Source organism: Hesperophylax consimilis, chromosome 8, assembly GCF_061612785.1.
Source record: "Hesperophylax consimilis isolate HC1 chromosome 8, BYU_Hcon_1.0, whole genome shotgun sequence".
Lineage (NCBI taxonomy): Eukaryota > Metazoa > Arthropoda > Insecta > Trichoptera > Limnephilidae > Hesperophylax > Hesperophylax consimilis.
The window spans coordinates 30,464,981-30,492,537 of NC_142843.1; the positions used below are offsets into that span (position 1 = coordinate 30,464,981).

The 27,557-nt window shown below is 32.9% G+C and overlaps 2 protein-coding genes across 2 annotated transcripts in view; one reads left to right on the plus strand and one right to left on the minus strand.

Annotated features, from left to right (window-relative positions):
* Hs3st-A (Heparan sulfate 3-O sulfotransferase-A) overlaps window positions 1–27,557 on the minus strand; it is a 420,705-nt gene that overhangs the window by 92,477 nt on the left and 300,671 nt on the right. The gene's annotated exons all lie outside the window — the stretch shown is intronic.
* Window positions 369–27,368, plus strand: LOC149421869 (farnesol dehydrogenase-like). Its single transcript, XM_089634691.1, has 9 exons — window positions 369–566; window positions 2,017–2,170; window positions 2,554–2,680; window positions 16,358–16,502; window positions 19,991–20,153; window positions 21,450–21,573; window positions 22,841–22,976; window positions 25,764–25,934; window positions 27,105–27,368. The coding sequence occupies exons 1-9, from the start codon at window positions 435–437 to the stop codon at window positions 27,138–27,140; spliced, it is 1,188 nt and encodes a 395-aa protein (XP_089490817.1). The 5' UTR covers window positions 369–434; the 3' UTR covers window positions 27,141–27,368.

The window sequence follows — 27,557 nt, forward strand, 5'->3', positions numbered from 1 at the left end:
ATTTCAGTGCATTTTTATAAATGGCGTAATTTCTACTTATCGAATGTCAAAAAATGATAGCTTCAATAAATAAAAACCTCTTATTAGAAAACCCTATATATTAATTTTTATTTTAGCCATTTGTACATTCATATTGTTTATTGACAATTTGTCTATTTTATATTGTTGACAACGGAAATTCCCATAAGTATAAACTTAATTATAATGGACAAGGGGAATAACTCTTTTTTCTCACAAATCAGACATTATTAATTAATGTTCACAGAAAAATTATTGAATATAAGAAGATAATTATTTATGTTATCGCACAATACTTAGCTCTATATTTATAAGGAAGGATAATAATTATAAGAGTAAGTTAAGTGACGGTTTTCAAGCGAGAAACACGTATCGATTATTATAATAACATTTTAATTATATATAAAACAAATACTATGGAAAGGTGGGTAGGAAAAGTGGCTGTAGTAACGGGGGCTAGTGCAGGTATAGGGGCGGCCACGGTGCGGGCTCTTGTTCAGACAGGGATAATCGTTGTGGCCCTGGCGAGACGAGAAGACAAACTCAAGGTAACTTTTACCGTCTCTTTTCTATCACATTAAAATGTTCTACTGCAATCCCCACCCTGCATTACAAACCATATATTAAAATGTTCTACTGCAACCTCCACCTCAGATTGCAAACCATATATTAAAATGTTCTACTGCAACCTCCACCCTGGATTGCAAACCATTTTATATATTTATATAGGTTCCAAACCTTCATCGATTGGGTAACTCTTTCAATATATTTTTTTTATGTGAAGACCGCACAAGAATCCCAACTGATCCCTACTATCTGGAGCCAATGGGACTATGGCATCCCCAATAGGGGTATGTTGTGAGGCTGAAGATAGTGGGGAGGTGAAAGAGATGGGGCAGAGGAAGAGGGGAGATTATCTGGCGAGTCAAATCCTGTCACCAAACACGACGAAAGCCATTTTAAGCAAGATTTCAATTCTGAATGGTTGCCTTATTCAGGGCGATACTGATAGTATGTTCCACTCTGGAACGTTTCGCAAGAATACTATATATTATTTTAAATGAGTAAATTGTGAAATAACACAAATTCATCAAATAAAATTTACTTGTGCACGCCGGGATTTCAACCCTCGACCTTCAAATTGCCAGACGAGAGCCTTACACGAAGCCAAGGCCGAGGAGGATGATAAATACATACAAAAAATAAAAACAACGGGCAAGTTATTCCAAGAAATAGGTCTCTACGTACAAATAACATATTATTTATTGACGCCTAGAAGTGCCTACGTCTGTTTTTTGTAATTTGATTTAGTTACCAGAAAGTACTATAAAACGTTCTTTATTTAAATGCTGTGCGAACTATGTCAGGTGACTTGATCTAGATTGATAAAATTGTGGCATATCTAATGTAGAAGTCAATATATTATTTCCGCCTTTTTACGCCCCGAAATCTTTAAACAATATTCATTCCTGAGCAATAAATAAATTTACAATAGGTACTTCTAGCATCTAGCCTCAGAAAGATTGTCGGAAAAATTAGTTACAACTATGTGAAAATGATAATAACTGATACCATTGATACCAGATCTATAAATATATTATAAGACGACTAGCGTCCTTAATTAATCCGTTAATACATTTACCCTATAAACCAAAACGGTGCACCAATATTTAGTATGAGTTGTCGAATGAGATTACAAATTTTTTAAAAAGGCATCTGACAATTTTAAAAACAATTGTAACAATAATAAAATTATTGTCTTTTGGCTTAATATTAATTATTATTATTCAACAACGTTTCTAAATCTAGAGTTAAATATTAGAAAACATCGAATTCTGCTTTTTATCTTTTATATTATTCATCTAATATGTATTGTTTTATTCAATATATTTTGTATTGCATTGTACTCAATCACATGTTTCAATCAAAGGTGATATTTATTAATGAAAATAAATCTAATAAGTTTTTATAATCACGTTAAAATATTGTAGGAAGTAGCTGATGCTTGCAAAGGAAAAGTCTATCCAAAAATTGTGCGACTTAACTAAAGAAGAGGATATTGTGAATACCTTTGAATGGATTGAAAAAACACTGGGAGGAGTTGATATTCTGATCAATAATGCAGGAGTTCTCAATCCATCAACCCTCACAGGTAAGAACATAGAATAAGGGTTGTTGTAAACAGTTTCACGAAAAACGTACATCATCACGAGTCTAAATGTATGAATAATGAACTAACCAATATCGAGAATACCAAGAAAGTGGGCCATCTAATCTCTATTCTCAAACATAAGGGGATAACGCTTCAAATCATCTATTGGCAGCTGTTCGCAGCGATGAAATCCAAGAGATTATAACATAATACAACGAAACCTTGAGAACACAATTTGCTTTCTTAGGAGCTGAAATACATTTTATTAAGTTATTTAAATTCAGCTGCTTAACCAAACACCTTGTAGAAGTTAATATTTTTTTTTATCTACACGTGTATTTTTTGTTGTACAAAATAAGCGACTTTATCTTGTTTTTATTTAGGTGGAACTGCGGCAGACTGGAAGGGGATATGGGAGACCAATGTGTTGGCACTCAGTTTTTCCACCAGAGAAGCAATAAAGACGATGAGATTAAGAGGGGATAACGGACACATCATCCACATCAACAGGTGAGGATTAATAGATTCAAATCATATACAATTGGTTTCTTCGTCAGGATAAACTTATAATGAAAATTTACAAATATAAGTACCAGTATAGGATTACCAGGATTGTTTCATCTGAATGTCTAAACCAGTAATTTTCGAGAACATCAACATTTATTTCATTTACTCATCAAAGATATTTAGAGTGTTATTCGAGTACCTATAAAAGATCCTTTAAACGTACGGATATAAAGAAGTTACTTTAGGTTAGGTTAGGAAACTGGCGAAGTTAGATATTAAATTTTATACACAAAATGAATAACAAAAACAGAAGGCCATTTGACACAGATAGAAACTTTTAGACACAACATGGACAGCAATAAATAAAGGCCATTTGGACAAAAAATATTGTCCAAGTTCATAACAATAAAGTTATTTAAGGCTCCGTTTGAACGATATTCTTATTGTTTTGAGATTTTCAAGTTCAAAAACATTATCGTGTGTTGTTTTTGGGGTATTATGCCATTCTTTAGCCAACGTTTTGGACAGCGTTACAGTGTCCATCATCAGGGAAGATGTGTAATACATAACGATGGGTACTGTAATGCTTTCCAAAACCATGGCTAAAGAAGGAGATTATTATCATTTATATTTTCAATGTCCATTTTTGAAAAAAAATTACATTCCTTTAATTGAATGGACTTACAGGAATACTTTGCATGAGTTAATGACGCTGTCAATAAATCATTAATTTTAATCTATAGTGCTATGCATAAAAACCTTGCCTTAAAAACATTACTTTATCATTAAAAAAACATTAATTTTTAAGTTATTTTGTTTTTTCCAGGTTCATGAATTGACAATTCAAGCAGTTGGACAAAAGTTTTCGGATTAGAAACTGACACGGAAAATGAGTATTGCTGATTTATTAAAATCCTGTTAAAAAGGTGAAAACAGGCAATTTCCTGATACAAAATTAGTACTTTCATGATATATCGGAAAACGTGGTCATGCAGCTGCGTTTATCCTGTTCTTGTATAATGAGGAATTGCGAAAATATTAGAACTTTAACACATGTTCTGACATCTCCATAACACATTCGTGTTTTAATGATTAAAATCTGTCAAATCATTCGTTAAAGACCTGTAGTCCCGTTTTTAACAGGAATGCGAATAGTTTGAAGACATTTTTTAATAAATTTGCAACAATTATAATTATATGAAAACTGAAAGCATAACGTTAATCATCAGCTTTAAAAACCAATTATCACCAAGAAACTGATAATGAAGAAAAAACTTCCCAGTTATTATTTTACAGCACTTTTATAAATATATAAACAACCATCAACAAAACGCATAATAATATTAAATGATATTGATAAAAAAAAATAATCCAACTAGTTTATTAATAAATAATATTATAACAGGTCAAAAAACAAATTAAAGTACCTAACTAAGGATTTACATTTTTTTATATGTGAAACTACTACAGTCCCCAGTCTATCCAGTGAGACTACTACATCCCTAATAAGGTAGCGGGAAGGGGAAGGAGAAGGGGCAGAGGTAGGTGGGTATCTGGCTAGTCAGATTTGGTCACCAAATAGGTCAAAGCTATTTTAAGCAATGCTTCAAATTTGAATGGTGGCCTGACACCAGGGAGATACTGAGAGTATATTCCACTCTAGAAGGTGCAGCAAACAGACTTTATATTATTTTGAATGGGTAAATTGTGAAATAACACAAATTAATGAAACAAAATTAACTTGCGAACGCCGGGTTTGAACCCGCGACCTCCAGCTTGATATTCGAGAGCCTTACCCCTCGACCAAGGAGGCCGTCAATTTATCAGTACTATTTTGTTTTATTTTGAACGCTGATTAATAAAAAATGAAGTTGGTTCTATAATTCTTATTAAAAAATAAATATTAAATATACCTTTATATTAGTTATAAAAAAGTTTAATTTGTAGACTTTTTTTAAAGTTTTTTTTTCTGCTGTTTCGCCTTCGAAAGGCAGTTTAATAATGCCGTACTACAACTTGATAATGCTTTCGTAAGGCGAAACAGTTGTCATATTTTTTTTTGTTCATTAATCCCACACAGGACGCCCCGAGGAAAATAATTTCCCTTATAACTTATGACACTTTTGGGATGCTGTGTGGAGTGTTTTCTTAAGGACAGGGAGGAGAGGAAGTTCTGGAAAAGTAAAATTAATGAGGGTTGGGTTAGGTTGGAAGTTCTAGTTTGAAAATATTACTGAACCATTAAAACGGCCACCATCTTGAACCGGAAGCGGAACGCCTAAACAAACTGACAGACAGACGAAATGCAAAACGGTCGAGTTTAAAAAACACGACTTCGTTACGCTCAGTCAATTAACTTGCAGCGATTTTGTGGCACCTGCAAACTTTAATGGAAGCGCAGACAATAATTCAGTTAAAAGTCAGCAGCCGCGTAAACGCGCTTTCCCGCAATCGCATTAAGTGCACACGTGTAAAACCTAGTAATACATATTTTACGCCGAACCGTTGATTCAACGTACCGCTGTACCAATGTTAAGAGCATGTAAAACAGTTGTTGCAAAAAGTTGCAATTGACATTGCAAACATAGCTCCCTCTTTTTCAAATCCGATTTCATTGTTCTACGGTTCGAAAATCCAGCCTCAAATACACATGGTAAAGATGAATATATTTTGAGATTTTCACGGCAAAAAGTATAATGGTGATTTTTTTGTTTGTTATCATGCCGTGTTGCGCTTCCTCCAACGTTTTGAACAGCGTTTAAACATCACCATCACATCTGCCCTGATGACAATGTAACGCTGTAAATGTTTGCTAAAGAAGGAAAGCTCATCACGACATAATAATCCCAAAAACAATAACAATTTGGTAAAAAAGTTTATAGCTTATTTTATTAAGAGCGAGAGCCATGGTACCAGCTCAATATTTTTATACGACTCAAAGAGTAGAATCAATTGAACGGGAGTCGTGAGTTCAGAGCGTATGAGCAATGAGAATACTGTGATCGCCCGATACAACTCCCCGATACGGCTCCCCCGCTACGGCTCCTCCAATACGGCTCCCAGCTCCCAACGTAAGCGTATGAATTATCGTATTTTTTTTATTATTATTTTTATTTATTTAACGCCCAGAGGGCTTTTACATGGTTGGTAGTATAATTTTAATTTGACAAATACTTTCAAACATAAAAAATAAGAATAAAATTACATTTGATAAAAGCTATGCAACAAGTCATACAAACACAAGAAACAAAAACAGAAAATTACAGCTATTTGTTGGTTTACATGATGTGTTTAGGAGTATTGTTGAAATAAATGTTTTAAATGATCCACAAAACTTGCCAAGTTGGTATTGAATATGTCAACATCACCCAAGTAATGATTTCCCATGGTGTGAAGTCGTTGTATCGGAGAGTGGGCAATGTAGTTAAGCTTATGTGTGCTGCTGTAGAATATTGTATTTTGTCGTGTTGTTACTGTGGGTGTATGTATGTTTATAAGTTGCAGGAGTTCACAACAGTCGAATTTAGAGTTAAGTATTTTGAATAAGAACGTTAAATCGTTTATTTTACGTCTATCTTCTAATGTATGTATTTTTAGAGTATTTAATAAGAAATTGTATTTTAAGTCTTCGACAGGGATATTTAATTTAAAATTTATAAAACGTAGAAATTTTTTTTGTATTCGCTCAATGTTGTTAATGTGAATTTTATAAGATGGAGACCAAACTACTGAGTTATATTCAATTAGACTTCTTACTAGAGATACGTATAATAGTTTAATGGCTTGTAAAGAATTAAAGTTTTTAGTTGTTCTTAATACGAAGCCTAGTGTTTTCATACCTTTGTTCACAATTTGATGGATATGATTGGTGAAACTTAGTTTTTCGTCCAAAATAATTCCAAGATCTCTCATTTCCGTGACTCTTTCTAAAGCTATGTTATTGATGGAATATTCGAATAAAACAGGATTTTTGTTTCTGAAGAAAGTCAAGGTTTTGCACTTTACTACATTTAAAAATAAATTATTTTGAACGCACCAATCTCTAAACTTACTAATATTTGACTGTAGTATATGGCAATGATTTATATCAGTTATTTTCTTGTATAGTTTGACGTCATCTGCAAAGAGCAATACCTCGACATCGTTGAAGCAATTGGTTATATCATTGATGAAAATGAGGAACAAAACCGGGCCAAGGTGACTACCTTGCGGTAGGCCACTGGTAGCCCGGAAAGCTTTCGACATTCAAGATTTTATTTTAACGAACAGTTTACGATTTGACAAATAGCTACTAAACCATTTTAGCATGTTATCCCTTATTCCTAGAGCAAATAGTTTTTGGATTAGTAGTTTATGGGATACTTTGTCGAATGCCTTCGAAAAGTCTGTATATATACAGTCGACTTGTTTATTTTCTGCAAATGATTGTATAATGAAGTTTTGAAATACCGTTAAGTTAGTTGCGGTGGATCTTCCTTTGATAAAACCGTGCTGTTTTTGATTAATTAATTTTATTAATTTGGGATAGATTTCATCAAGGACCAATGATTCAAAAAGCTTTGGCAGTACTGACTGTATACAAATGGGGCGATAATTAGCTATGTCAGTATCGTCTCCTTTTTTGTAGATCGGTGTAATGAAGCTAGATTTCCAGCGGTCTGGAAAATGTCCAAGGGACAAGAGACGGTTAAATAGTAATGTAAGTGGTTTAGATAATGTATTAGAGCATGTTTTGAGGAATATTGGTGGAATGTTGTCTGGGCCAGCGGATTTGTCAGTGTCTAAGGAAAGTAATTTTTGTTCGCAACACTTTTGTGTGATTTGGCAGTTTGTTAAGTTTGTGGTCATATTAAATTTGTATTCGGGTATTTTATCATCTGGAGTGTCTTCATCATATACATTTTTGAAGAAGTCCGAAAAAAGGTTTACAATATCCTGTGTATTGTTTGCACTGATTCCATTCATATGCATTATTGGCGGGTAGTCTGTGTTTTCATTGTTCATTTTTTTAAGAAATTTCCAAAGGTTTTTGGATTTAAAGACAGTGTCCTCGACAGAGGTTATGTACATTTTGTAACATTGTTTGGAAAGATCTTTACATTTTTTCCTAGTTTCGCTAAAGATTATATAATCATTTATGGATTTACTTTGTTTGAATTTTTTGTGTTGACTCTTTTTTTGCTGAAGAGAGGCTGTAAGCTCTGATGAAAACCAAACCGGGTAGGTATAGCTTCTTGGTGTGTAAAAAGGTACATAGGATTCAATAGTATTAGAAAAATATAAATAAAGTTTATCTAACGATTCATCAACGCTTTCATCGGATAAAAAAGACCAGTCTGTATTTGAGAAATGGGAGTTAATTGAGTCGAAGTCGGCTCGTTTAAAGTTTAGGACGCTTTGTGAAGGTTTCCTTTCATTATCACATGTCATATTTAATTTAATGTATAGGGGAGGATGATGATTATCTATAGGTAGAAGTGGATCATTTGAAAGTTCAACAGACATTTTAGGATAGTTTGATAAAGCTAAGTCTAATAAGCGATTGTTACTGTTATATATAAAATTATGTTGATGAAAGTTTAGAAAGTTTACCATGTCCAAAATTTCACGTGCACGATCGTTTTCACTTTCGTTTATGATGAGACCACAGTTATTTGCTTTCCATATTAAGTTTGGTAAGTTATAATCCCCAAGAATAACAATTTTCGAGTGAGGATATTTTGATGAAATTGTTTCGATATGTTCGACTTCGTATGTAAGACTCTTGGTACTGGTACACCGCCTCGTACCACGAGTAAAATAAGATGATAGGTATTTAGTAGGTGTAGGTAAAAGTGTCCAGTCCAGATGTCATACTTTCAGTAGCCGATCTCGCCTCTGAGTATGTAATAACATTTAATACTTGGATAAATAAAGTAACCGTTCTATTGAGCCAGGGTACGGTTACCTACGAAGACGCCTCATCAAAAAGAGCTAGCTCAATTTTGCGGCTCGTTCATGAACGACTGACTCATCGCTAGTCGCCACCGTAGATATTGGGAATACCAGTGCGAAATAAATTAACTAAAAATGTTCACTTTTCAAGAGTTACCAATCAAAATATAGTAACGACCGACATTTCATATGAAAGGGCAAGAGAAAACGAGAAAAAAAGGTCTATTGAAGAAAGCAATCGGTTGTCCCTTACCTTTTCTTCGTCACATGTTACTCCAGATAGTACAATGTGTTTAGTAAAGTAGTTGATCGGATAACTCATCAAAATGATAATCCAACACACCTTTAAAAAGTGATATAAAGTCATGAAAAGTGATAAAACAAAAACTAGGTTAAATAGGTCACGTGTGTTAAGTTTAAAGGTGAGTTGAATTGTCATTGCGTTCATTTATCGTGGTACCTTTAAATAAAAGTCATTTGATTATTATTTTTTGATGATCTTATTAATGTTATTCAGTATAACATTAATATGATCATTACAATTTCACCAAAAGTAAGGACAAATACAACTTACTTTAGGAACATGGATACGCCCACAATACATTTCTGTCGGTTTATCTCTACATTTACTTGTACTTACCATTATCATTCAAATGATGATAATTTAACATAAATTTGATAAAGAGTGAAAAATGTTTTGTAATAAATTACCATAAGCCCTCGAATTTTATATCTCTCAAGGTCAAGTGTAGGGTCACCAAATACAGACCTTATCGTTTGTAGATAAAATTATATGCACGCGTATTTATATGTATGTTTATAATAATATTCTGTTTGTTGACTTATGTACACCGAAGCCCAATAAAAACAGTTTCATAATTCACAAATAAATAATAAAAAAAACTAAATCAAATCGATTTAAAATTTTTGAGGGTTAAAAAAATGTATACCTAAAAAACTACTTCACCTTTAATTCGACTTCTTAATATACAAGTAAAATAAAATAATTTTAAATTAAATTATTTTAATTATTAAATTATTTTATTTTACTAAAAAAATAAAATTTACAAAAAATTACTCTCGTAAAACTTACTGATACAAAATACTGTTTATTTAATTTAATTAAATTTGGTGAAATTACGGGACGGGACTGTATGTGACAAATGAATTGACCGAGTTTCTAACAAAGTATCAGTTAACCCCTTCAGTACTTTCAACACATTTTTTCAGTTTGCAATGTTTTCTGTGTATTTCAAATGCGCTATATACATCTTGTTTTTTAAATAATAAATAAAATCAAATACTGTTTTAGAAACAAGATAAAATTAACTTTCGGGTTTGCGCATTTAAAATAAATATTACTATTTCTGAATAAAAAAAATTAAATATCAATCGTGAAAAATGTTTTAAACACGCTAAACACATTTTTAGATAATTTTTTACTCCAATCGTAGAAAAATTTAAAAAACTCGATATTTCTTAAACAATTTTTAAGAAAACTGTAATTTCACTTTTATCCCGTTCATATAATAAAATATAAGAAATAACTTTTAAGTTAAACCGATTGATACAATAGCGGCGTGAAATATGAATTATTGATTTTAATGATTTTTAGAATTTTATTAATGACATCCAGAATAAATATTTGAGTCAAAATGGAAAGAATTATTATTTTTCACTCTACCGTAAAAAAATCACGTATTTCCACATGATAGAAAAAAAGAAAACATACTTTTATATAATATGGACGAACGATCATATATGACCCAGAACGCTGGAGTGGAATGTTCAATGTTGAATGAAGGACTTTTATAAGGACGGCGGGACACGTGTTCATACAAATACTGATATTGTCCGTCAGCAAATTTATTAGGATAAGAACACGTGTTCTCGATATATTCTGAATGGCTAATCTTTTATTAGGAAATTGGCTTGCTATCACTTTTTAACAGGATAATTTGTATAAAGATTATATTTGCCACGGATGAGCTCATTAGCTATCTAGTACGTCACTTATATTTTATTGCCATTATACGCATAAATATGCGTTCCAAGAGACTCTATAGTAAATTTTTAAATTCTTGTTTGCTAACCTGTTATTATTTTTTCTAAATATGCACGACCCGGTAAGACACTTATTATAAATAATAACTCGTCTGCTGTGAGAATATCCACGACACTTGCAAACGTGGTTGGTACAATAATTCTAATCTCCCTGTCACGGAATGACTAATTTCATGACAAGTCCTGGATGTTTAAATTACACTGATTCCAAATATGATTCTCCCAAAGAAGGAGAAGTATTATATTCAAATAAAGCAATATTGCACGAAAAAGTTCTCAACCGGTTTTATGATAAAAGTTTAAGTAAAATTAACGAAATCAACTACTGATAAAATATTCCTCATTCACACAACTCAATTCTCAATTTCAAGAACGGCGTGTTTTTATGGTACACCGGGTATAAATATGTGGGCATAGAATGATTGGTAGTGAAACCAAACGGAAAAAAATCGGGAAGAGCAGACATCTATTTTGTTGAGTTTTACATATTTGGCCCAAAATCGAAAAGTGTTTTTTACTGAACTATGTTCTTCTATTAATGATATTATTTCGGCGGTTCTCATATATATAAAAAAATACAAAGTTGTTACAAAATTGTAAATATATCCTTTTTTGGACTTAACAAAGAATATAAGTGTGATATTATCAGTATTATAAAACTAATCAAAACTAGTTGCAATTATATCCAATATTATTTGTCTCAAGATAACAGTTCAAACATGAATTCATCGCAATAATATTGATTATTGGTTTTAGCATAAGTACAAACAAACTAATGCGCGTGTGGTATTATTATGATTGATTTTATAAATGCGGCTAATCTAGACTAAAAATGAATGATTGAATGATCGTGGTCTGAGTAAGAGTCCGGCACCCATCAAGGTTTTTTTTTAAATATTTAAATAGCATTTTATATATAGAATTTTAAAAAAATGTGTTAAAAAATAAATGCTTGAAACTAATTGTAAATTATTTAAATTTGAAGAAAATAATTGTAAATAACTTCAAATCCAACACATATTTAATATTCAAAATGTTTTGAAACCAATAATTTCTTTGTAAGGATACAAAGAAAAAATGTATATTTATTTTATTTCATTTTAAACAACTAGTTAAAAAAAAACATTGCCATAGGTCACCCCAAGTGTTTCGCTAGCGTTGGTTATTTAGGAGGGATGCAGGGGTTCATCGGGTGGAATGTGTTCAGGATGCGTCTGCCCACCAATTGCGTGGCATACCAGATCGGGAGAAGCTAGTTTGGGGAGTCCCTTTGACCTCTCCAACTGGACCTCTCGACCCATCGTCTTAAACCGCAGTGGGAGGGATATATTAATATTTCCGTCACTCCTAGATACACTGTTATGAAAATATTTAATTTGAACATAACAATTGTAATCAGGTACTGATTATCACTTCGATTATTGTCTATGAGTTTTTTTCGACAGCCACATATGAGCGCAACATAGGAGGAAAGGAATTATTCTTGCGGGATTCGGCACTTATCTACTTGGCCCAGTTGGGACTCTGTGGGAATGTCAAAGTGCCAAGTTGATAACCCTTGTGAATTTTAAAAGTTGAGCGGAGCAAATGCTCGAAAAATTTGATCCAGGCATCCGATCCTGAAACGCGGATTATTGCGTTTATGTGCAAAATCGCGAGTAAATACGATTAATGCGCGACTTAAATTTGAACCCGGGATAGTGAAACGCGGTCAATGGACACCGGGGTGCGAGATTCCGTTCGAGAGTAATCCACGAAAAAGGGCGGCAATCCTCACTCGCTTCGTACGTAATAACTGTCGGGAGCAGGCAGTAATTGTCAATTTGTCGGATGGGTTTCATATTTGGGGACGGGATCGCCTATTACCCACTTTACCACGCACGCCTTGCAGTCAACGCGAATACTTGGATGGATGGTAACCGGAGGCCATTGCAGAGGAACTGATAGTCCCTGGGCTGGGGACTGAACGAGAGACGAGGCTGGCGGGCTGGTCGCCCGCGCTGAAGCAGTCGTGGACCCTTGGAGGAAGGCGTCTCCATCCATCCACAGCATAGCTAGTTAGACGGGGTTTCGGTATACGGTCTGTGATGGGGGGTAAGTTTTAATGAATATCTTTTCTGTAAAAAACCACTTATAATGGAAATAGAGGTTATTGGTCTTATTTAAGAAATTGGCTTTCATTGATAAACTTCATCAGATCTGCTTGTGAATAAGCACCCTATGCCCATCCCTGAAGAGGGTTTCTTGTGTCTACCACAGCGCTCGGCATACTTTGTCACCGACAAAGTTTGGCGTCCTACGGTTTCCTAAGTTTCCTACGGAAACAAAGCTGACCCCTGTGTTGGATATGAACTATTATGTAAGTACCCACGTATCAACACTGATCCCTAGACTCCTACCCAACCCTCATTTTTTTACCTTCCCAGAACCTCCTCTTCTTTCTTTCCTTAAAAAAGACCCACCACACAGAATCCCAAAATACAACCTAGTCTATGAGGAAAATTATTTTTCACTGGGCTGGGTTAATATATAAAAAAATCAAATTTATGATTTGAAAAATATAGAAGCGGTTAGACTATTAGTTGGATAAGCTGCAAGGAAAGTAACATTTATTGAAAAAGTAAAGTAAGTCAGCCATAAACAAAATTAAAAAAAATGTCATAAAAAATAATAACGAGTTTTCGGGGAATGTGGGGAGGTTCGTGCAATCCCACACATCCCATAAAACATATAGAATAATAATACCTCCCCTTAGTATTCCTTATTTACTTTCTCTCAACAATTCTCGCATTTTCTCAGTTCTATACAAGTTCATAGACTTGAATGACTTCAATATTTGAGATTTCCTATTCCCGTATAGATTTCCCATAAAAGTATAACCATCTCCCCTAACTTTAACGGCACATAGCACTCTTTTTAGGGTGAATTGCCTAATACAAAAAAAAAAAATACAAAAATATTACAATAATATAACGATTATACACAATCAAATAAAATAAATAAATGCAAACCTGAAATATAAATCAATCAGTTATGTGTTTAATATAATAATGTATACACATTCATGTCATAGATCAGTTTTCTTCACCAGCAGCTGTTAACACAACTGTATATATTTAAAGGGAAATAATTTTATAAACTTTTTAATTTTTTATTCTTAAATATGTTTGTGTTACAAAGGTAAAGTATTTTGTCCTCCACGCTAGAAGTTCACCTGTGTTGTTGAGGACTTTTTCAATTTTAAAGTTATACAATTGAAAAAGACAGAGAAACAATAAAAATTAAAATATAAAATCGATTTTTACATAGTTTTAACAAAAACAAATGTGAAATATAACAAAATTAAATATTAAAAGGATTGTAGCCAGTTCCATATGTGTTTTTTGTATTCTGTAAGATTAGATGTTGTATATTGTGTTGGAAGTGAATTGTATAGTTTTATAGACTGGAATCTTGTTAGGGTATTGGAAGACGATATTCATCAGAAACCTAACCTGAAAGCATCTTACCTCTGGTCTACCGCGTTTGCCATGTTAAAATATTTATCCAATGGAACGCGATAATCAAATCAGTATCATTATTCAAGCAACATCCAAAAATGTATGTATATTGGAACGAGAATGTTTATTATTTGTATTACATAATAATATAATAGGCGAGCGTTGCCGATAATTTTTTGTGGATCTTTTGCAAATAGCTATGTTTAATTAAATTATTTGGTGGCTTCCAGTGGTATGACAAAGGATTTTTTTAAATTTGACTAGTTTGGGTACAAAATTAATGTGCATTAAATATTTTTAAACTATCATTTTATATTCATCTTCCGCTGATGTGGTCAAATGAATAAATGAGCGTAGAAAATCATTATCAAATTCATCGAAAAAATGCATTGAACTGAAATGTATAAATTTCTTTGTAGTGATTGTTTTTCTAAGGGAAGTCTCAGATTTTCAATCTTTAGGTTGGAAATAGTGCGATGCGTATCGTCGGTCGACCGACGATGTGGCGATGACGAGCTGCACCGATGGACCTCGTACGCAGCGCATAGTGAATCGCGTAGCAGTACAGCTCTTCATTCATTCTCCAACTTATTAGCGCAGGCGACCAACGTACGTGTGGCAATCTCCAGCATGAACCGCATGCCACTGTTGGCTTCTCTCCATACTCCACGTTATCTAACATTGATTGATAAAAATGTTGACATAGTTCAAGTCATAACAAAATTCGGTGGGCTGCTAAAAGAAAAAAATCACAAATTATTAAGTGTCAAGGTTCACTAAAATTATTAAAATCCGACTGAAACGAAGATAAAATTTGAGAATACTATACATCCAACGAACACAGGTAAAATTTTGCCTGCGGTGCACAATTTCTTTGAAGTCATCTATCTATCTTGCATAATATTATGAAAGTGTAAGTCGCTCAATTCAGGGAGATACATTAACCTCTAAAGGCTCTTGGTGTTGTAAATACACTTAAGTGATACAAATATATATAAGCGCCCCTGAGGTGATATCTCACAAAAGCGGCGCTATACAAATTATCCAATAAATAACAGAAGTGTATAGTTAGCACGTCTGTGCTTTCACGTGTCTATATACTCTATATTGACCTGAATAATTCAACCATATCAGTATAGATCACACTTCTAGGATTTTTTTTCTTCAGTGGTCCAGTAGTACAAAAAGTGAAAAGTGTGTTATGGTACTGGCTATGTTATCATTGCGCTTATCATAATTTATCATCGTACTAATATATAATGCGGTTAGTTTAATTGTTAACTTATGTTTTACGCTGCGAACACAGTACAGGTTATGTCTAATGTTTCATACAATTTATTATAAATAAATCTTGTCCCATCTTATTCTAGTACAGTATTGTGTTGTCAGTTCACATGGTGACATGTACCATCTGAATGAAATATTTAGTGTTTTAGTGGTCAGTTTAACCTTGTATTAATTTATTTTATGAAGTTTTCTAGTGAACAGTTACATTAAATTATCATAAATTAAATAATTATTATTATGTAAATATGTTTACTATTGTATTGGGTTATTTTAATAAGCGTTTTGATTGGACAGCAATATGGAATGAAATATTCGACTTTCTCTTGTAAAGTGCTTTAGTGGACAGTAATCTGAATAAACAGCTATAATTTGTAGTCATTTTTCATATGAAGTGCTTTAGTGGACAGAAATCTGAATAAACTATCATTTGTAGTCATTTTTCGTATGAAGTGGTTTAGTAGACAGAAATCTGGATAAAAAATCATTTGTAGTCATTTTTCGTATGCAGTGATTTAGTTGACAGAAATCTGAATAAACTATCATTTGAAGCGATTTTTCGTACGAAGTGCTTTTGTGGACAGCAATCTGAATAAACTTAAATTTGTAATCATTTTTCGCATGAAGTGCTTTAGTGGACAGTAATTTGAACAAAGTGTTTGTATTATTTTATCTTATTAATTGTTTTAGATGACACTAATCTGACCTAAGAATTTGCATTAATCTATGTTATTAAGTGTACAACAATCAGAATGAATGATTATATTATATTATGAATAGGCAGTTCTTTGAATTAAGTATACATTAGTTTTGATTTCTCTTATTAAGTGCTTTAGTGGACAGTAATCTGAATGAAGTATTTGTGTATATTTGTGATGTTAAGTGTTTTGGTTGTCAGTAATTTGGCTGGTACGGGTCGTTGGGATGGAAGAGTTGCGTTGGTCACTGGGGCCAGTTCTGGTATCGGGGCTGCCATTGCCAAGGCTTTTGCAAAAAGGGGGATAATTGTGATTGGAGTTGCGAGAAGAGTGCATAAAATTCAGGTGAATATATGAAACATTAAAAATATATTTGAAAAACTTGCACTTTCCGACCTTTTTCTTCCACATATCATTAGCCTCCCAACTTCTTTCATCCAAATTGAGGATACCAATCGTAGTCCAATCGTCTCCGGGCAGTAAAGATTTTTACGCAAAATTCGAAAAAAAAAAATTCTCCAGGCACTCATTTTTTCGTACATCTGCCCTACATGTCACTTAAACGAATAATATATATATTTTTTACATATCGTCTAAAATTATTTTAAGAGCTTCTAAATATTTCGATTGTGTCCTGGGAGTGTGATTTATTGATTTTATTAGAATGCGTTTATTGTTGTTGCATTTTAATTTTATACAATATTGCCAGCTCGGTCTTTGAACGATTTACAACCAGTTCTGTACCTACTTTCTATCATTTAATACCTAATAAGTTTTTATATCTGATGTTTTCTAAGTTTAATAACTATTATTGTACCGGACAGAAAATGGATGTACTTAAATAATTAAGGAAATGAATATTTATCTGTTATCACACATTTTACGATGCCGATTCCTTTGAAGATTATCATTACGTCATCTTGATAAGATTTTAAATCACCGTACACGTGTCATATCGCCATTTCAAGGATGAATTACTCGCACGACAAAACTGTGGGACCTGAGTAATTAATTCTCGGCGCTATAACGCATTATAATATTTCTGTTTAGATATAATAATAATTGCTCCATATTAAAACGTGTAGAAACTGTTGAATTTTAACCCAATAAATACGCAAACAACTGGCCCTATCAGTCAGTTGTCCGACGATATTCGCGAAGTTGTGTTTCATTGCAAATCCTTACCCGTGGTACCCCCGAGAGGAAACCGGCATTTTAGTCAATGTCACTGGCGTAGGTGTACAATTATATTATTTAAGTTAAAGTTTTTAATGTTTGTATTTATCTTTCTTATTTTCTTAATTATATTATTTTATTAAATTTATTATCTAGGTTTATAACTATTTGTTAATTTTTAGCTACATCAATTAATGAAATTTGACAACTTATAAACCATAATGACGCCACTCCCCAACACAAAACACGAGAAATAATTTCTCAATTGAGTTGGGCAGTTATATCAAAAATATATAATTTTTTCGCAATCAGCCTGTTTTTGTATATTTAATAAATAAAAAAAATGTCTAACCGATCAATTTCATTATCATACTTTTTTTTTTAAATAATGAAGGCAATAAATTAACCAAATCTTAAACATTGTATTAAATGAACATTGAAAAATTATTGATATTTCTTTGTTTAATCGTTTGCACTCGGTCTGCTAAGAATTATTTTTTTTATCAAATAATATACACCATTTTAATTTAACCTTTCATTTCCTGTGTGTTCTTTTCCGAGACACTTTGTCCATATTCATGAACTATATTCATAATTAATAGTTTTTTTAATAAATATTTAAACGATGATGCAGTTCATTTTCTTTTACTATCTATTCTTGAACTATATTCATAATTAATAGTTTTTTTAATAAATATTTACACGATGATGCAGTTCATTTTCTTTTACTATCTCACTAGGCTAAATGCCCGTGTTTGATTGTAGGTTCATTTCAATCAAAACTTGTGCATTTATTTATTTATTTACTACCTTAGAGTTTTTAGGTAAAACATGTCTCTTACATTAGTTTATTAAGATTAAAATAATAATAAATATTTGACAAATCTTGGAAGGGGAAATTAACCCACTTTCTGACATCCGAACGAGCTGACAGACTCGCTGCCAATGAAAACGCACTCTATCAAATCACGTACACACACTCGCATTAACACGCAATTTTCTGAAATAACAGCAGGTAAAATACCCAATAAATATCGGTCTTATCCAATCAGGATTTGGCTTGGTTTGTTGAGTTGTCGAATCCAGCTCCCGGGTAAGAACTCATGAATTCACATGCCAGTCATCTAGGTAAACAATAGCCATAAAAAACAATAAAAAATTAAAATCATCAAGAAATGAGAAAAAGTTCCAAAGTATGTTCCTTCATATAAGAACAAGATAAAATAATAAAAGCAAGTGGAAAAAAAAACTTCGATTGCCTCCCACATTTTCCTTCAATATTCAGGCTCCATCTGACATAATCCCGAGATAGAGATAGAGAAAGCACGATGAATTTATTTAGTATCTCTGCATAGTAAATAAACTCAGTACCGTGAGATAACTTTATGAGCGCTAAACGAAAGTTTGCTAGACAAGCTTTTTCTACAAGAATCTTGTTTCTGCCAGCTTCGCTGATTCAAAAGCTTCACAGAGAAAAAGCTCGGCTTGTCGCTGCTAATAGAGTGGGTACTTTTGAAGTTAGTTAGGATCTTAATAAAATGCAGAATGCAGGTAATTTAGTTAACGTAGGATTGAATGCATTTTATAGTTACTAGTGACTCATTAATAGTTGATAAAGACAGCGGGTTAGCACTGTTAGCAGTAGGTACACAACTCTATATTATTCAGATCTGATTCCAACCATGTTATACAAGGTGTCCGTAGGTTAAGTGCACAAGCTTCGGGAGAAGTTATATATATATATATATATATATATATATATATATATATATACAGAATCTCCGGGGGTAAAGTGCGCTAACTTCGGGAGGTGATTCTACATGATGGTAGAAGTAAAAAAGACTAACAACTTTTTTCGAAATTCCAATGTTGTTATTTCCAAACTAAAATATTTTTCATGGAAGAAAGTTTATTTTCCATTCAATTCTACTTTTTAACCTGCCTTACGACGTTGGAATTTCTAAAAAAGTTATTAAACTTTTTAGCTCGTACTATTGTGTAGTATCACCCTCTGAAGTTATCGCACCCTCGGACATCCTGTATATATGGATAGCAGTGAGATTTGAAACTGGCTGAGAAAATGCTATTAACCTTTCCCTTACTGTGCTATAAAAATCAACGCGTTCCAGTGCTGTGTAGTCAATACACATCTCAAAATAAGCGATATAATATCTGAAAAATATGAATATTCATAGCTAATCGCTTATTTTTATTATGTTTTATATCACAAGTGATAATAATTGTAATTTAATTTCTGAAAACATGAAAGAACCATAGGAAAATGCTAACAAAAACTAGCGAAGCGTCCATATCTACCAACGCCCGCGACCGACTGACGGCCGATGGCACAACAGGCGCTGGACGCACACATACAGCTATGCGGTCGTAGTTATGGATGGTCTAAATCAAAATACAACTGCGGACGTGTGGATTTTTCATGTTCCCGCATAGCAAACTAAAGCGGGACATCAATAGTGTGTCATTTCCTCGCACATTCTTCGCGTAGCAGTGTCACACGGTTATTGTATTGGTGTATTTGTTCCCGATTTTAACAAAAGTCTCTGATTTTTTATTGAATTTGAAAACTAATTTGCGTAAACTGAATAATTTGTGTACTTACTGAAAATGGTCTTTTAACAAAATTTTATTTTTGACAGGAGTACGCTAAGATATCAAGCGGAGTAATCCACGCTAGACAATGCGATTTAACTGACGAGAAACAGATCATCGACTTATTCAAATGGATTAACAACAGTGCTTTAGGCGGCGTGGACATTCTGGTGAATAATGCTGGGGTTTTCAAAACTTCCTCACTCATTGGTAAGTCCCGGAATTAAGGCGAAAATAATAACACTATACAATAACTTAACTGAGAACGGAAGCTCTCGTAATGCCCTTTACAAATAACATTTAATATGTGGGGATTCAAATGTTTGGACAATGCTAGCAACAAAGAGAGAATGAGACCAACTCAAGAAAACAAAGTGCTGGTTTATCCACTATTATTAGTGGAAGTTAAAATTGTATAAATAAGGAATTAATATTAAAGAAACGTGGGCTTACTCAGGAGGTTGCTTAGATTGAATTTTATAGTTTAGTGTAGTGGAAATACATTGTTTCTTTAGCTTCTCTGAAAAAACACAGATTTCAACAACTACTCCACATGTATAGGTTCCTACTAAACAACCATAATGAGCTCGTCGTACAAATAACTATTTTTCCTTACTCTGTCTAAAACAATGAAGGTCTCTGAATTTTTGTTTGTGTGTTTAATGAATGAACTATCTTCAGCACAATGCGCATTTGAATATTTTTTCCCTTTTTGATAACTTATCTGAAGTAGTCTTCTTCTTCTTTTGGTGGAGTACACAAACAAGAATTAAAATAGCGCGCTAACTACCGCACGCTAAGTTTTGTGCGCGGGTCCGCCGTGCTGTTCGCGATGTCGCCAGCACATTTATTGTCACGTGTGTAGGTAGGACAGCGAGGCGCACCCAAAATAAGTGGAACTCCGACTGCAAAATATGCCGCTACATAAGGGGCCGAAGATCGACAGGTCTCCCGGCCAAGGGGAAAAGTTGAAATAAAAGCTGAAGTAGTCATTTCTAAAGACATTTTGATGAAATGCTGAATTCCGATGTGACAGAAATGTCACCCGTTGTTATATTATTTAAGAATATGTCTGTATCTACCAATTTGAATGCACATATTCATTTAAAAAAAATGTGAATACACAGTTTAAGCAATCAATTTACTAAATTCATCTCGATTCGTTTTAGCACGCAATAGAGTTGTTTCCATTATTTACTAAACACACACTAGATTTATAAAATGTTAAATTTTATAACTAAATAAAATATACATTAAAAAAAATGAGAAGCATTTCTGATAGTTGCATGTTTGTAGATTTGATCAAAAACTTTACAGAATTTCTTAAACTATCATTTTTATTATTTGATCTGAATGTTAATAGCCTTTTCGTATATGTATTTATTTTAAATGTGATTTTATCCTAATGAAGAAACCTTTGGTTTTGAAATATATTTTATTAAAAATGGTTGTGTAAACAAAGTTGGTTATTTTCATTTAATGATAAAATAATGTTTTTTTTTGCAGACGGCGCAACAATCGCTTGGAAATCAATTTTAGATCTTAATGTATTAGCCCTTAGCATAACAACGAGGGAGGCTTTAGTTTCCATGAAGCAAAAAGAGTACGGTCACATCTTTAATATAAATAGGTATAATATTTTATTAACATCTTTTTACCCTCAGTTATATTTTTTACAATAATTTAATACATTTTTAATATTTGTGAACTGCTGGCATTTATAATCTCAGAATGGGTCGTTTTCGTGACTTGTCGTTATTCTAGTTTAATTGTGGTGCTGCAATATATTATTCCAATTCAATCAAGGTCGACGGCCATGGAAATGGCTAATTGTTCGGTCGTTAAAGCGGAACTTTATTTATTAAACAAAAAGTAAGTTCATTAATGATAAGTGACATCTCTTGTCATAAGCTGTAACTATTATCGAGCTGTACTCGATAGCTCGGATGTGGAGCGGTTTTCGTTAATTTTTATTCATGTTAAAAATATACAATATTCCGCTTAAAGATTCATTCAGGCTCACTTATTTTCCTAGTTGCATAAAACCCCCACAGCATCCTCAAAGATTTTATTAATACTTACTTACGTACTTAAAAACATTACAACTTATAAATATAATACAATATTTTATAGTGGAAAAACTTATCGAGTAGAACAGATAATATTAAAAATTCTCAAACGAAAAATGTGAAACAGAAAATTCAGAAAAAGATTTGGTCGCATATAGGAATTGAACCCAAAACCTCACCCTGAGCAAAGCTCCGTCAAGACTGAGGTTCTTCGTTCAATTCCTAGAGATGACTGAATCGTTTCTGGTTTTTCCGTTTCACGTTTTTAATTTGAGGGCTGTGTATGTCAATGATTAAAATACTCGACGTTAGGGGCGGTCGGTCTAAGTAAGTATAGAAAATATAAATACTGCTTGCCTACCGCCAGCATAAAAAGGCTTTTTTAAACTTTTAATCCTTATTTAAGTCTTTTAAAACCAAGTAGCTACCTAGTGAGTTTGATTCTAAGAAATCATTTGATTAAAATAAGTCACATATTTTCTATTTATGTAATCAAAACGTTGTGAGTATGAAGATAGTGGGAAGAGGAGATGAGGGAGATGTAGGTTGGGAAGATAGGAGAAATTATGAAGTACCTGTATATTCAATCATGATAGTTTAAACACTTCTTGGTGTTCTTGTTTGCGCTTTCCAATTATTAACACCTGTACCTACTGCTACTTCTCTCTGCGATATAAATCTCCCTTCCCTCAGGCCATTCAAGATTCCACATTAACTATTTCAGTCGGAGTAATCAAAGTTAAAGCAAGTTCCGAGTAATACCGAACTGTATGTCACGTGGTAGTTACTAATTCCAACAGCAAGTTACTAATAGTGTGTCCAATATAGTGTTGCAGGTCACACAGTTCCCAGGTTGGAAGGGTTCCACGTGGGAATGTATAGTGCGAGCAAGTTTGCTGTCACAGCTCTAACCGAAGCTCTGCGGATGGAGCTCGCAGAGCAAAAGAGTCCCATCAAAGTTACAGTGAGTGGAATTATTATGAATTACTGTAACGTTCCCAGTTACATAACATACGACTTATGTAAATTCATATATGTATATGTAAACAGATGATCTCTAAAATTAGAAAAAAAAACTGAGTGGAACCACAAAAAAATTTTTCGCCCAACTATTCATTTCAAACATTTTATATGGTTTTTGCACCTTTCTTGTTGTGCATTAATTGCATTGTATAATAATCTTCCTTATGTGTGTCACTGCCATATAACATCAAATTCACTTAAATTATAATTCGAGTTATGCGAAGGTCTATGAAAATCATTACTTACGTAATTTGGAGTATAACTGCATTATTCAATTAAAATTACGTTGTTAAATCTCTACGCTTCATTATCGAAAGCATATTACCAACATTATTAGGACTGTTACTAGGTTGAGCATCCAGTGGCAACATGGGATAGAAATAGATATTTTTAAAGGGAATTAATTTTTTTTAAAAACACACAAAAATGCCAACTATGTTATTTGCTCCAAATGCACAGCATATTTAAAAAAAGTCCAATTGTAATCGGAGACCAATATTTTATTTGCATTTTTTACTCCATATTGTGTCAAGAGTCACTGCAGCACGTCTCTTAACACCCTGTTTAAATATGTTATATGTATTCGAATAGTGTTTAATAAGTTCTTTCAATAGTGTAGGCAAGTATTTACAAATTTGAATATCAGAAATTTCCTTAACCGTTTGGGTGCCAATCGTCGATTTTCGTCGATTCGTGTTTTAACGAAGATTGCCGATCGTCGATTTCTGTCGATTGCGTCAGTCGTGTTCTGATTCGCGCGTACGTCTGTACGTAAAATTCTCATTTTTTCGAAACGCCTGGACTTCGGGATCCTCCTCCGCGTGATTCTAAACCAATATTCTTTAATAAAACACCGAAAAAATAATCGAAATCCTTGAAAATTCAAAGAATTTATGGGGTTTTAAAAAAATATGTAGTTTCATAAAAAATAATGTTTTTTTGGTGGCATTTTACAAGCAACTGTATGAATTTTTTTGGTACTCAAACGGTTAAGAATACGCTCGGCTCATAAAATATGTTGAAATTTTTGACGTAGCATGATACAAAGACTTGAAAAGGATCGACAGAAATCCACCTAGAAAAGATTTTAAATTATATAATAACCTGGTGCTTTTATCAAAGAAATAGGCTTTAAATAAATAAACAGACATCGCAATCTTAGCATGCGTTCTACGAGCCGTCGTGGAAAAGCTTGATTTGTGAATAAAGAGTTTCAACTGCCCCCCATCGTCTGGAGCCAGTGAGACTATGACATGCCCAATTAGGGTATGTTGAGAGACTGAAGGTAGTGGGAAGCGAAAGGAGATGGGGAAGAGGAAGGTGTTGGAGTACCTGCGTATTCAGATCTGGTCACAAAACACGGCTAAAGCCATTTCAAGCAACGTTTCAATTCTGAATGGTAGTCTTACGCCAGAGCGATAATGAAAACATCTTCCACTCTGGAATGTGCCGGAAATATACTTTATATTATTTTATATGAATAAATCGTAAAATCTATCGAAAGAATATTTTTCAATTTTAAATAGATCTTTTTGTTTTCACTTTTGCTTTCGCGAATGAATTAATGAATGCAAATATTGAAAGCGGAAACTGACCGACTTTCGGATATCCGATCGAGTTGAAACTCGAAAGATAGGCTCTTTGTCAATGACAATGCAATCTATCAACTTAATATTTGTTGGCAATCACGCATTCACACGCGGACATATATGCAGTTAATGTACGAGATAAATAAGGACTCTGACTTATTTTTTGATACACTCACTACTTTTAGTAGAAAAATGAAGACTGTTTTCCTACAGTTCTCCTAGTTCAAAGGAAACAACTTAGACATACTTCGTTTAAATATAGGTATATATATTTTTTTAATTTCTGTTTAACATTGTTTATCTATTTATATATTTTTTTTTTCTGTTTTACCCTCTAAATTTTTTAAAAAATAATTTGTAAATTCTTATAAGGATATTTGTAAAATAATATTCTTATGTATATATTTTTCCCCTATTTATAAGTCAAAATATTTGTAAATGTTTTTAACCGCTGTTTAAGTTAATTCGTGAGAAATAGTTTGGATGCAGGTGAATTCTCTAGTTGATGTTTTGTATATTCTTGTCAATTGATATCTGTATCTGTTTTTTCTCCTAAATAAAAAAAAAAAAAATAAAAAAAAAAAAAAAATGTCGGTCTTGCTAGATAAATGCAGGATTTGGCTCAGTTGTTAGCGCGGTTGACTCCAGTTCCCGTGGAGGAATGTTTTTCTTTACAAGATTTCATATTTTGACATTCTTAACAGTTAGGAAGATACGTATACAAAATAAGTTTTAAGGTTAATTGAATGTATCTGCCGATTAAGGAATTTCTTTAAAAAGCACCATTCCTCTTGTTAAGCTATCCTGTGCTAAAACACCTGCTCTGCCGTGTGGTATCTTGACCAATACGTGTTGACGACTACACTCCTTTCTTCGTTCGTCCGAAGAAATATTCATATTTAAATAAATTTTATTACGTCCAGCCATATTGAACCCGCTTTTATGAATAAAAAAGTTATTAGATTATAAGATAACTGTGGCATTATTAAAGTAATAACACGTTAAAAGTACAAAGTTAAACTAAACGCTGCAGTTACGACCAACAGTTCCCAAACTCCAAATTTAGTAGAATATAATATAATGCAGCTCTCACGCCATCTATTGAGATTCCCAAATGGTTTGTTTGAAACACTTGACAGAGCATAAGCCCGGGCTCCGTGTACACAGAGATGGTTCGTGACTTGGGCAGTTCGCTGACGGGGGCGGTAGGGGGGGCGGACGAGATGGGACCCGCCCCCCCCGGCTTCCTGGAGGTTGAGGACGTGGTGGAGGCCGTGCTATATGCACTTGGAACTCGGCCCAGTGTTCAGGTGAATATTATTATTAACGTTCATCATTTTTCATGATATTGATGAATTTTCATGACATTTTTCAAGACGTTTATCATATTTCACGAAGAGAATCGTTTTTTACGGGCATTTGTCATTTTTAGTAAAATTTCTCATTTTTCATGATATTTATCAACTTTCATAAAATTTCTCTTTTTTCATGACGTAGGTAATGTAGTTATCTACATATATATATATATCAATTTTCATAAAATTTATCAACTTTAATGGAGTTTATCATTTTTAACTTTAATAATTTACTAAGAGTACGTTTTATGGAATTTTGCCAACCCTAATGATAAAATGGAATTGTATTATGCTGCTTTTGTTAAAAAATAACGTGAAATTTCAATTGGTTTTGACATTCAAAGTAATATTTATAAACTTTCAGATTCCGTTATATATGTATTTCATTAGTAAAATAAATACATGTGAACTACAAATTACGTTTCAGAACAATGAAAACGTGAAAACTTGAAATGAAAAACTGCTTGTTTTGGTTTGTGATTTTAAAATTACGGCAATTAATTACAGATACAACATTTTAATATGCTCGTAAAACATGTATCAGATTAATAAGATAATAATCCATATCCCCAATCTTTATTTACTAGTCTTCATCACTTCAGAATCACCACAATTTTTTTCGTAACATGATTTAGATAACTTTTAAAAACAAAGACGTGAAAATAATTGATAACATGTTTTTTTCTACTACATAGGATACTATTTAATTTTGTTGTATTTTTGTGTTTTTTTTTGTTTGTTTGAATAACTGCTGTCCCAAATGCTCACAACCATCGGGAGCCAGTTATACTATGACATACCCAATTGGGATATATTGTGAGGTTGAAGGTGGTGAAGACTGGAGTGAGATCGGGGAGAGAAAGGTGGGGAAGTATCTAGTTATTCATATCTGGTAAACAAACTAGTCTAGAGCCATTTCAAGCAACTTTTCAGTTCTGAACGGTGGTCTTACACTGAATGTACGTGAAATAACACAACTTAATCAAATAATTTGAGAATTGAATTGCTAAGATTGCTAGTCGAAAGCATTACCCCCCGGCCCACCGTCAAAATTGTGCTGGTATTCACAGCTAAAGGTCAACCCTGTTTTTAATAATTAACAACTTTTCTATTTTTTGTTTTCAGGTTAACGAGATATTCGTTCAAGCCATGGCACATTGAAGTTAATAATGTTTTTTGTCAGTAATACATTTTGTAAGACATCAACCTAGAGGCTAAGATATAAATTTATATTTTAATGTTGTTATTGAACCAATTTCATATCAGCAGACTGATCAACTTGTTATTGTGATGTTAAATAGTAAGTTAGTATTTTCTAAATGAAAAATATGTAATCTCATTGTGTACTGGCTAGTTTAACCAAATACTTTACATTATTAATAATAGTCCAACTCCAGTGAGATAGTGAAAATTTCAACAACTCTGGCTGCTGGAGGCGCTACTGTAGCAAATTGACTTTAACATTATTTTCAATGGCGGCAACATGAATTTATTTAGTACTTTTATATTTCACTTTTAAAATTTATTTTGATTAATATTGATTTAAAAAAGTAACAATATTTAAAAAAAAGGTTTACG

What these genes read in the sequence shown, in the direction of transcription:
- LOC149421869 (XM_089634691.1), top strand. Translation starts at nt 435, where the DNA reads ATGGAAAGGTGGGTAGGAAAAGTGGCTGTAGTAACGGGGGCTAGTGCA. An exon ending in CACATCTTTAATATAAATAG is followed by an intron (nt 21,574 to 22,840) that starts GTATAATATTTT and finishes TGTCCAATATAG; the next exon opens with TGTTGCAGGTCACACAGTTC. An exon ending in AGAGTCCCATCAAAGTTACA is followed by an intron (nt 22,977 to 25,763) that starts GTGAGTGGAATT and finishes AACACTTGACAG; the next exon opens with AGCATAAGCCCGGGCTCCGT.